Source organism: Rhincodon typus, chromosome 16 (assembly GCF_021869965.1).
Source record: "Rhincodon typus isolate 14 chromosome 16, sRhiTyp1.1, whole genome shotgun sequence".
Lineage (NCBI taxonomy): Eukaryota > Metazoa > Chordata > Chondrichthyes > Orectolobiformes > Rhincodontidae > Rhincodon > Rhincodon typus.
In genome coordinates, this window is record NC_063347.1 from 8,648,357 (window position 1) to 8,660,864 (window position 12,508).

Sequence of the window (12,508 nt, forward strand, 5' to 3'; positions counted from 1 at the left end):
TCGAGATGAAAGGAGAAGCTTAAAGTTTCTTGCTGCTGCAACCAGCCCTGGAAGGAAAGCCTTCAAAACAACTAACGTGGGATATTTTAAACACAAAACACAAGAAAGAACTTTAGATGCTGGAAATCAGAATCATGGCAAAAAAAAAGAAATTGCTGCAGGAACTTAGCAGGTCTGGCAGCATTTGTAGAGAGAGAAAGCAGGGGTTAACATTTCGGGTCCAGTGACCCTGCTTTCAGAAGGAAATGGAGTTCTCTGGCACTTTCTGTTTTTGTTTGGGATAGTTTAAAGATCTTCTTGTTCCTGAACATTTTCACCCCCTAACCTACCCCCTCATTTGAAGGGTGGACACAGAGATTATAGGGGAATCTAAAACACATGGCCAGAAATTCAGGACAAATTATCATTTAGGATTGAGATAAATAGAAATGACTTCAATTGAAGGGTTGTGAACAGTTTGAACTCTCTTGCTGTGCCAAGGAGATTCTGAATACTTGATTGTGGACCCAAGAGTTTGGGTCTTGGGGGAATTGAGGACGGGTACGTCACATCCCAACATTGGCCAGAATTGTACGGAATAGTGGATCCGATTGAACTGGTGTGGTCTACTGCTCTTATTTCTTGTATTCTTTAAATGTCTGTTCAGCCACAAGGGGAGAGTTGTGCATTTGGTGGGGTTTGAAGATGGGGGTGCAAGTGGAGAAAAAGGAGGTGGTGGCTTGTTTCAGGTGAAGATCCAACTGAATGATCCTACCCGTTCATGAAGCAAAGGAGGTTTTAGCTGCCCTGCCCGTTCAGGCTCCGGGTTAAAATTGCAATCGAGCTCTGAACAGGAAGGGACAATAGGCAAGGGCTGTATCATAGAATCCCTACAGTGTGGGACGGAGGCTATTCGACCCATTGAGTCCACACTTCCCCCTCCAAAGAGCATCCCATCCACCCCCCTACCCTATCCCTGTAACCCTGCATTTCCTATGGCTAGCCCACCTAGCCTGCACATCCCTGGACACTATGGGCAATTTAGCATGGCCAATCCATCTAACTTGCGCATCTTAGGACTGTGGGAAGAAACTGCACAGACACATGGAGAATGTGCAAACTCCACACAGACAGATAATTGCCCAAGGCTGGAATCGAACCCAGGACCCTGGCACTGAGGCAGCAGTGCTAACCACTGAGCCAATGTGCTGCCCAGCAGGTAATAGGCTACCCCTCATAATGCATCCATGCCTCTTCCCCCACTCAGCCTGCCAGGTTCGATGTTTCACTAGCAAATGTAACATTTGCAGTAAAGGCCTGTCCCGGTTCTCCCCCTCATCTCCTACCGAATGGACAGAAGAATAACAGAGGGAGCAAAGCAAAAGTGAAGAGGAAGAAAGAGAAGCACGTGAGGGGGAGAAAGAAACAGAGGGAAGCAACAATATTGAAACGACAAGGCAGGTCAGGCAGAACTGTGGAGTAACCACTTGAGAGATGACACTGTATTTGGGCCCATTATCCAACCCACTCATCCCTTTATGAATCACTCCAACACAATGAAAAAACACCACCAGGGATTCATAGCTGACCGCAGATTGGTCCTGGCACTTTCTTAGTTCTCTGCCTGTGTGTATATAGTGTCAATTGGTGCTGATCCTGAAGGTTCTGCATTCAAATTCCAATCCAGGATGTAAGCTCACAATCTCTAGGGGACAATCTGTGCTTAAATCTATTTGCACTCATGTTAAAATGGCAAATATTTGAGAGTTACAACACGTACCTTTCAGTACAGAAATTGCACAGCTCTTCCTTGCATTGAGAAAATCAGAAAATGCTGGAAAAACTCAGCAGTTTATCTCTGTTTTCTCTGCACAGATGCTGCCTGCACAGATGCTGCCAGACCTGCTGAGTTTTTCCAGCATTTTCTGATTTTGTTTCTGATTTCCAGCAGCTGCAGTTCTTTGGTCTTTTTTCTTCCTTGCATTACCTGCTTGTCGCCCATGGATGCAGGGGAATGGGCTGGAATGGAACTTACAATGTGTCGAGTCGATTTTAACTGAATAATGGGCCAGGAGGAAGTGCTGGCCATATCTGAGATTGACTATTTCCCTTGGAACATGCAGAAGGAATTTATAGAGATTAGGAGGTCAGAAATGTGAAAAGGTCTTGCTGTTTCGTGCGAAGATCCCTGACTCTAATTTTAAAGATACTTTGGAGCAACTTCAAGGGCCCTGGTTATTTCTGTGGCTACCTCCTGACCTGTATCAGTTCCAAGTTCAAAGGTTAAGTCTCAGAGCTTCCTCTGGATTCTGTCTGCCAGCACACTTGAGCAGTACTCAAACGGACCACTAGATGGAGTACCGCACAGGTGGGATGAAAAGTCTTGCATTTATGTAGCACCTTGATAGGTCTTTACAATGTCACAGGGTGCTTCATGTCAAATGCAAGGAAAAGACAGATTAACAGCTACGTAATGATTTTCGTGATCATCAGATTATAGAATCCCAACAATGTGGAAGCAGGCCATTCAGCCCATCAAGTCCATACTGACCCTCTGAAGAGCATCCCACCCACTTGTCTTGTCCCTGTAGCCTTGAATTTCCCAAGGTTAATCCACCTAGCCTGCACATCCCTGGTCACTATGGGTAATTGAGCATGGCCAATCCAACTAGCCTGCACATCTTTGGACTGTGGGAGGATCCAGCGGAAACCCACACAGACACAGGGAGAATGTGCAAACTCCACACAGACAGTCACCCCAGCATGGAATTGAACCCAGCTCCTCGACACTGTGAGGTAGCAGTGCTAACCGCTGAGCCATAATGTCACCCAGATAGCTCAATGTGCTTTTATAATGGAGAAAATACATCAGCTAGTGTGAGCACAGCAAGATCCCACAAATAGCAACCTAATAATGATCAAATAATTGGTTTTTGTGATGTTGGTTGAGAGATAAATTATGCCCAGAATAAGCAGGGAGAATTTGTCCCACTCTTCTTCCAATGTGTGCCATGTAATTCTTTATATCCACCCAGGTGGGGAAACAGGGCCTGAGTTTAATGCTGCCTCCAGGAGACTGCGCTCCTGACTGTGCAGCACACACTCAGTGCCGCACTCCTAGCTTTGGTTTTGGTCCCCAAGTCCTGCAGTGGAACCTGAGCCCCGGAAACTGGGGACTCAAAGGTGTGCATGTTACCCTTTAATACCCTTAACTCAGACTCAGCCAGTCTGCCTGCTTCTGTGGAGAAAGAAGCAGAGTTAATGTTTCAACTGGACTCATCTTTGGAACCGAAGGCAATTCCTGTTGGAGTCAGAACGTTAACTCTGTTTCTCTCTCTGTAAGTGCTGCCAGAGCTGCTGAGTTTCTCCAGCACCTTCCGTCTTTATTTTATATTTCAGCATCCACAGCACTTTGCCTTCATTATGAGAGCGTTACCCACTTAACCATGCGTGAGTTTTGAGGTGCAATCACTGCTGTTTTGCATAAGTGAATATATAGGTTATGAGGGAAAAAGAACCATGAAAGAGAATGAGAGCTAAAGAATACAAAAAAGTGAAAGGAAATTGAGAAAGTAAGAAAAATCAAAAATTGCACTGATTAAAGCTTCTCTGGATGACCCGATGTGTCTTACAGCCCTTGATTTGGTTTGAAATGTAGCCACTTCTTTCATGCGTCCATCTTTTCTCATTGGAATAGTCTTACCTTGGGAGCTGTTACCTTCACGTGTGTGTGTGTGTAATTCAGCAAGTGTATATTAATGGCATCTGGACGGATGATCCCATCATTGTCGGTGGAGGGACGTGATGGTTGAATGGCTTGTAAAGAGAAACCTGATATTTAGGAGCTAAATATTGTTCTCCTCCCACTTTCTCTTCCTGTTCCACATAGGTTTAACTGTCAGGCTGATTGCCTGGATTCCACTGTCTTTTTAACAACTCATGGAATCCCTACAGTATGGAAGCAGGCCATTCAGCCCATCAAGACCACACTGACTTACCACAGAGCATCCCACCTCTGGAACCCTACACTTCCCATGGCCAATCCACCTAACCTACACATGTTTGGAGTGTGGGGAGAAACTGGTGCTCCAAGAGGAATGTGCAAACTCCACACAGACAGTTGCCCGAGGGTGGAATTGAACCTGGGTCCCTAGTAGTGTGAGGTAGCAGTGCTAGCCACTGTGCCACCGTGCCACCCCACTCCTCATGCTCACTCTTCACCTATAACTGAGACAGGGAGTGTTATCAGGATGGTTAACCATGAAGGCTGTTGTAACTGTGTAAGTTCATAGCAGAGAGCTTCAAACAATGGTCAGAAGCTGGAGCTGAGTATGATTTCTCCTCACCTTTGACCAGAGGGACTGCTGCCAATTGTAGTGTCTCCATAATCTGTATGGTTTAGATTGAATAATAACTTCTCGAATGGGACTGTTGAGTTCACTGTTGTATAGAGTACTGTGTTAATAAAGTAATATGTGCATGAGGTTCACACTTATACAGAAATCCAGGTGCCCTCTGAATGGGCAACTAGTACAATATTCATGTGGCATGTGTGATTCTTCCGAATACTTTGTGGCATTGGACGGGAGTATCAGCTATTGGAAAAATATCTTCAAATTGTGCCTTTCTGTTGTATTTTCCCACCCGGCAGATTGGAGAAGCTACGTCACCAGCTAATGCCAATGTACAGCTTTGATCCTGGCGAGGAACAGGATGAGCTAGAGCAGGAGCTACTTGATCACGGCCGTGACACGGCTTCCCAGGGATCTCAGAGCAAGGTATGGTGGGCAACTAAATGGGCGCTCCTGCCATATGTCAATCAGTGAGTTCAGACGCTACCTCCTGTCTGTTCTTTGTCTTCATCATTTGATGGTGACCTCTTCTGCTAGGGTTGATCAGTGTCTGGACTCAGGACACCCTGTCTCAGTGGCTCATTCCCCATGTGTGTGGGGCTTTGGCACTGTGGGATGGGAGCATTAGTTAGCCATGCAGATTGGGAATGTATTGAGCTGTTGAGGATTAGCAGTGTGGCTTGACCTTTATTAACTCATGGGATGTAGGCATCGCTAGCTAGGCTGGCATTTATTGACCAACCCTGGAGAAGGTGATGGTGAACTACATTCTTGAACCACTGCACTCCACTGGGGAGACTCTACGCCCACAGTGCTGTAAGTGAGGGAGTACCAGGATATTGACCCAGTGACACTAAAGGAATGGCGATATATTTCCAAGTCAGGATGGTGTGTGGCTTGAAGGGGAACATGCAGTTGGTGACGTTCCCAAATAGCTGCTGTCCTTATTCTTCTAGATGGTTGAGTTTAGAGGTTTGGAAGGTGCTGTTGATGGAGCCATGGTAAGTTGCTGCAGTGCATCTTGTTCATGGTACAGACTGCTGCCACTGGTGGAGGGTGGCAGATGTGGTACCAAGCAAGTGGGCATTTTTTGCCTGGAATGGTGTCAAGCTTCTTGAATGTTGTTGGAGCTGAACTCATCCAGAGTGAGTGAATATTCCACCCCACACTCTTGATTTGTGTCTTGAAGATGGTGGACAGGCAGTGGGGCAGTCAGGAGGTGAGTTACTCACAGCAGGATTCCTAGCCCCTGACCTGTTCTTCCAGCCACAGGGTTTATGCGGCTGGTCCTGTTCAGTTCACTGGTAACCAAGTTTTAATAGATGTTGATAGTTGGGGATTCAGTGATTGTAATGCCATTGAATGTCAAGGTGACATGGTTAGATTACATCCTGTTTGAGATCGTCATTGCCTGGCATTTGTGAGGTGTGAATGTTACTTGCTGCCTATCAGCCCAAGTTGGAATGTTGTCCAGACCTTACTGCATTTAGACATGGTTGGCTTCAGTATCTGAGGACTTCAAAATGGTGCTAAACAGTGTTGTAATTGTACCAGAACAGCTTGGCTGGGGAATTGGCAGGTTCTGGAGCACAAGTCTTCAGTAATATTGTCGGAATTTTGTCAGGGTCCGTAGCCTTTGCAAAATCCAACATCTCCAACCATTTCTTGCTATCACGTGGAGTGAATCGAATTGGCTGGAGACTGGTATCTGTGATACTGGGGATTATTGGAGGAGGCCAATATCGATCATGCACTTCACACTTCTGGCTGAAGATTGTTGCGAATGTTTCAGCCTAACCTTTGCACTGATGTGCTGGGCTCTTCCATCATTGAGGAAGGGGATATTTGTGGAACCTCTTCCTCTAGTGAGTTGTTCAATCATCCACCACCACTCATGACTGGGTGTGGCAGGACTGCAGAGCTCAGATCTGATCCATTGGTTCTGGGATTGCTTAGCTCTGTCTATCACTTGCAGCTTATGCTGTTTGGCATCAGGTAGTGCCGTGTTGTAGCTTCACCGGGTTGACCCTCATTTTTAGGTACGCCCAGCAGCGTTCTCTTTAACGTTTGTTCTGGCTGAGCGGTCCTCCTGAGCAGCAGCGACTGCTGGAAACGGAAGTCAGCGGCACATTCAGCGTGCCTTGTAGCAGCAGCATGGACACACAGCATAGAGGGAACTTTTATGCCTGATGCTGCCCCTAGCATGCCCTCCTGCACCCTTCATTGAACCAGGATTGATTCCTAAGCCTGATAGTAGTGGGAGTGATATGCTGGATCAGGTCTATAATGAAATCATGGGCTTGTAGATTGTGTTGGAGTATGATTCTGCAGTTGATGTTAGCCCATACCACTTCATAGATTTCCCATTTTGATTTGCTAAGTCTGTTCAAGACCTATGCCATTTAGCACAGTGATAGTGGCGCACAGTGTGATGGAGGATATCCTCAATGTGAAGGTTGGACCTGTACTCCTCAAGGACTGTGTGGTGGTCACTCCCACCAATATTGTCATGGACAGAAGCATCTGCAACAGGAAATTTGGAGTGGATGGAGCCAAGTAGGTTTTCCCTCTTGTTGGTTCGTTCATCACCCTATGCTGACTCAGTCTAGCAGCTCTGTCCATTAGGTCTTGACCAGTAGTAATGGCATTGCTGAGTCACTGTTGGAGATGTACATTCTGCACCCTTGCCACAAGTAGTGGTCTTTTCAAAGTGGCTGTCAACATGGAAGAAGCACTGATTTATCAGCTGAGAGGGAGCAGTATGTGGTAATCAGCAGGAGGTTTCCTTGCTCATATTTGACGTAATGCTGTAAAACTTCTGGTGTCCAGAGTCATTGTTAAAGACTCCCAGGGTAAATCCCTCCAGACTGTGTAGTGCTGTGTCGCCGCCTCTGCTGAGCTTGTCCACAGAATTTCTCCCAGTGGGACACGGCATACCCAGGAATGGTGATGGTCGTATTTTTTTTTATTCATTCGCGAGATGTGGGCGTTGCTGGCTGCCAGCATTTATTGCTCGTCCTTAGCTGCCCTTGAGAAAGTGGTGGTGAGCTGCCTTCTTGAACCGCTGCAGTCCATGTGCTCTGGGTTGACCCACGATGCCCTTAGGGAGGGAGATCAAGGAGTTTGACCCAGCCACAGTGAAGGAACGGTGATGTATTTCCAAGTCAGGATGGTGAGTGACTCAGAGGAGAACTTGCAGGTGGTGGTGTTCCCACGTATCTGCTGCCCTTGCCCTTCTCGATGGAAGTGGTTGTATATTTGGAAGGTGTTGGTGAATTGTTGAATTGCATCTTGTAGATAGCAAACACTGCTGGTACTGAGCGTCGGTGGTGGAGGGTTTGAATGTTTATGGGTGTGATATCAGTCAAGTGGGCTGTTTCTTTCTGGATTGTGTCAAGCTTCTTGAGTGTCGGAGCTGCACCCATCTAGGCAAGTGGGGAGTATTCCGTCACACTGCCGACTTGTGCCTTATTGATGATCGACAGGCTCTGTGGCATCAGAAGATGAGTTGCTCTCTGCAGTACTCCCAACCGCTGACCTGCTTATGTTGCCACTCTGTTTAAGTGGTGAGTCCAGTTGAGTTTCATGTCAGTGGTAACCCCCAGAATGTTGATAGTGGGGAATTCAGTGATGGCAACAACATTGAATGTCAAGACCATCTCTTAGTGGAGATGGTCATTGTCTGGCACAAATGTTTCTTGCCACTTGTCAGCCCAAGCCAGGATAGTCTCCAGATTTTGTTGCATTTGAACACGAAATGCTTCAGTATCTGAGGAGTTGCAAATGGTGCTGAATGTTGTGCAATAATCAGCAAACATCCCCACTTTTGACTTTAAGATGGAGGGAAGGTCACTGATGAAGCAGCTGAATATGGTTAGGCCTAGTGAGGATTAACAGTGAGGATGGTGGTGAGGATTAGCGATGAGGATTAACAGTGAATGTTAATATTGAGGGTGGCAGATTGGGTTGATAATCTATTCATTTAGTGTGTTACACCATAGTTAAATCCATTTTATCTTAATATGACTCCTTGAAACGACCATTTTTAATCAAGTCAAAATGGGCTTGTACTTTGTCTTGACTTAAAATAATCGATAGAGAATAGACCACCCATTGTATCCATTCTGATATCGATTAAAGTAAATGGAGATAACAGGCAGAAGGAGCTGATTGACATTATAATCCATGGGAATAGTGAGGACATCCAGTTTGGACACATAGGAAATATAGATCAGAATTTTGTCTCAATTGTGAGAAACTAGGAACTGTGGAGGAACAGGGAGATTTACAGGCTGTAGTACAGGAATGGTGGAGATGTGAAGGACTGCTTGTGTGTTCCTAATGCTAAAGTCCCCACCAATGAGTTTATATAACTGTGGTAATTCAGATCCATCTCTACCTCATTGCAGCATGAGAGATCTTGGACCACCTCCTCAGGTGACAACTCTCTCAGTGATTGGCTTTCATCACAAATTTACAGGAGACAGAACTTGAAATGCGAATGCATTGGATTATATTTAAAACAGGCACTTCATCCCTTCCTCAATAATGGACAGAGTGGAGTCTGAAGAGGAGTGTAAAAATTCATACACATCCTAGGAGTTAACCAAAGGTGTATGGAGTCTGCTGGAGTGATGACCACATCAGAAACTCCAATGAAGGGAGGGGAGGTGTGAAAACTCTGATGAGTTGCTGTCTAACTCAATTCCATGTTTCATTCCCCTAGATTCTGATGCCAAGTCAAGGATCCTTGCAGAGGCCCAGCAGACTTGTGTTCACCGATGTGGCAAATGCTATTAAAGCCTGAACATCATTGGATTCTGCTTCAAGCGCCAACAGAGAGAGTCAATCCATGCGTGGTCATGTGATCTACTTCCAGTCATTTATAGATATATCATCCTCTGGATGGCTTGCTCCCTCATTCCCCCAAATCTCGAAGATGTTGATCACTTTGGGTAACTTCCATACATGCATTTCAAGAGAAATTTCAGTCAAAGCAGGCAGTAAGAGGACAAGTGGAAAACGTTGGGTTGGTTTAAGATTTACAATGACAGGGAGTGGAGCAATGGATTATTGAATTCATTGACTGATGTGAATCCTGTTTGTTACCTCCTGCAGTACCGGGCTAAAGTTTGGGGGCGTGCGCTCGGTGAAATGGAGCTCTTAACCCACCTGCACCCTTCCCCTTCCCCGCCCACCAACCCTAAAAATTGCAAGAAAGATTTCTACTCCCATTCTGTCTGGGCGGGGCAATTCTCCTGACCACCGCCATGAGGACACCACTACTTGGAAAGAATCCCTCAGTCCAGGTCCATTTAGAAAGCAAACAGGATGTCCCGTGACATATACTTGGACCACATTGGTCACATGGTAGAGGACTAGACTGGGCCTAAGCCACTAATAACGTTTAATTATTAATATTTCACTGGGTGGTGGGGAGATGCAGGTTCTGTAACCTCCACTGAAATACCGAGGGCTACCTCCTCTCCCTTCCATTTTATTCCCCTCTTTATTCTTTCGCAGGATGTGAGTGTCACTGGCAAAGCGGGCATTTTTTGCCCTTCCTGGTTTCCCATGAACTGATTGGCTTGCTGAGCCATTTCAGAGGCCAGTTAAGAGTCAACCACATTGCTGTGCGTCTGGAGGCACATACAGGCCAGAAGATTTCAGACAGCAGATTTATTCCTCCCCACTAGCCCCCCACACCCAACACACACACACACACACACACATATTAATGAACAAGCTGGGATTTTACAAACAATCAACAAATGTCGTGGTCAATTTGACATTTATTAAATGAGTTCAAGTCCCACTTAGTGCCATTGGGAGATTTGAACCCTTGACAGTGGAGGGTTAGAGTGGATCTCTGGATCACTGGTTCTAATGACATTACCACAATGCCAGTATTTCCTCCACTCTCTTCTCTACCCTCTAATTTGCCCGTTCCTGCAGTTCCCATCTCCACCAACACCCCACCATCAGCAGCTGCTGTCAGCACCCCACTCATAGCCTGACGTTCCCACCAAGGCTCTGGACTCAAAATCATGGGATGTCTGGAGGGATGGGGAGATGGGTTTGTGGGCAGGGAAGGGTGATGCGGGTGTCCTACTGCATTCAGGTCGATGTCAAAACCAAAACTGACCTTCTTGTGTTGTCATGTCCACTTGACTCTTTGCTGCCATTTTGGATTTATTGATCAATTTCACTGCTATACATGAGGGGCAACCCCCTGCTGGGAAATTGAGAGCACAAAATGGTGGCTGTGTCACCTTGGAGTCAAAAGGTTTCAATTTGCTCTCCAGGATTTTAGCACAAGATCTAGGTCAACCGAGGGAATGCTGCACTGTCAGAGGCACCATTTTTTGGATGAGACATTAAATCCAGGACCTGTCTGCCCTCTCAGGACCTGAAAGATTCAAAGAAGAGCAGGGGGTTCTCCCTGCCATTTAGCATCACTTCGGCAGACTTTCTGGTTAATAATATATTGTGGGACTTGCTCTCTGCAAATTGGCGGCTACGTTTCCGACGTTACTGCATTTCAAAAGAACTCAATTGACTCAAAAGCACCTTGGAATGTTCTAAGGTCATGGTAGGTGAATATGGAGGTTTCTTCTGCTTTATAAGTACCTATCCTGTGCTCTGTGTTCAGTTACTGGGCTAAATATCTGGATGTCTTTCCAACATGATGGAAACTCTATTGAAATAAATGCAAAGCAATGCAAAGGTGTCTTGAGATGTTCAAACACCAACCAAGGTTCATGCTAAATAATCCGCAATTCTCTGCCCATCCAGATCACTGCATAGCCCTTGTTATTAGTGTCGCAATGCGGATGAAGTTATTCCAGTCCAAACTATTCGCAGGTTTAATTCTTTCCAGTGTGAATTATGATTATGGCCCACAGATTTGTTGTACTTGCTGTCTTTGCCACTGAGCTACCAACCTTCCTGGCCAATGCTGTCCCCCAAATACATGAGCTGCATCTGCTCCTACTGAAAGAAACTGGCTGAACGGTAAAGGTGCTATAGTCTTACCAGACCATTGGGCTGCTGTCTTGTTAGTGAGAGACAACTGGGGCTTACCATGTGTCAGACGAGGGGAGAGTTCAGAAGGAGAGTCCTTCATGGAAACCTCAAATGATTCAGTCAGATGTCACATGACACCAGGTTATAGTCGAACAGGTTTATTTGATATCACTAGCTTGTGATATCAAATAAACCTGTTGCACTATAACCTGGTGTCTTGTGACTTTTGACTTTGTTCACCCTAGTCCAACACCAGCACCTCCACATCATCAGCTGATTCAGGAATTGAACCCACACTGTTAGTGTCACTCAGCAGCCATCCAGCTAACTGAGCTAACCAGACCTTGGGAAATTGAGCGAAAGGTACAACCGTACATAAACCGTGGGAAACATTTGAAGAAAGAACACAAAGCATTCAAGAAAAATACATTCCACTGAAAACCGAAGACTCAGCAAGAAGGATCTATGTGTGGCTTACTCAGGAAGGAAAGGATAGGGTTAGATTAACAGAGACGTTTATAAGATTACAAAGAATAATAGCAAGCCTGGGGATTGGGAGTGTCTTAGCAACCAGCAAAGGGCCATTGAAAGGTTGATTAAAAAGGAAAAAGTTAGAATAGGTGAGTAAGGTGCCAGGAACATAAAAACAGCAAAACATATTATAAAAACCGAAAGAACTGTGGATGCTATTAAATCCATTATAACCTTTGTAAGTTTTTTTGATTCGATAAGCTGCCGCACAAAATGCTAATAGAACAGAACAGGGGCTTGTGGAGTTGAAAGTAATATTTTACAATGGTAGGAGGATTGGTGAGTGAACAGGAAATGGAGAGGGCATAAATGGGCCATTTTCAAGTTGCCAGGCTGTTACTAGTGGAGAGGCTCAATGGTCAGTGTTGGGGCCTCAGCTATTGATATTCTATATTGATGACTTCGACAAAGATTCAGACAGTAAAGTATCTACTTTTGCTGGTAATGCAAAGCTAAGTTGAAATTTAAATTGTAAAGGGGCTACAGAGAGGCTGTGAAGAAATATAGACAGGTTAGATGAGTGGTCAACAAGATGGAATTGAATATGGAGGAAGTGTCAAGTTATTCACTCTGGTGTTAAGGAAAGAAAAACAGGATATCTTTTAAATCTTGTAAAGCTT

At 45.4% G+C, this 12,508-nt stretch overlaps 1 protein-coding gene across 2 annotated transcripts in view; it reads left to right on the forward strand.

Annotated features, from left to right (window-relative positions):
* Nucleotides 1-11,057, forward strand: part of si:ch211-161c3.5 (uncharacterized protein C3orf18) — a 76,825-nt gene extending 65,768 nt beyond the window's left edge. For both annotated transcript variants that reach the window (XM_048606505.1, XM_020533092.2), the window contains 2 exons: nucleotides 4,631-4,757; nucleotides 9,058-11,057. In XM_048606505.1, coding sequence (XP_048462462.1) covers nucleotides 4,631-4,757; nucleotides 9,058-9,138 — 208 coding nt within the window. In that variant the 3' untranslated portion in view covers nucleotides 9,139-11,057. The remainder of the gene's footprint in view (nucleotides 1-4,630; nucleotides 4,758-9,057) is intronic.
* The last annotated feature ends 1,451 nt before the right edge of the window (nucleotides 11,058-12,508 follow it).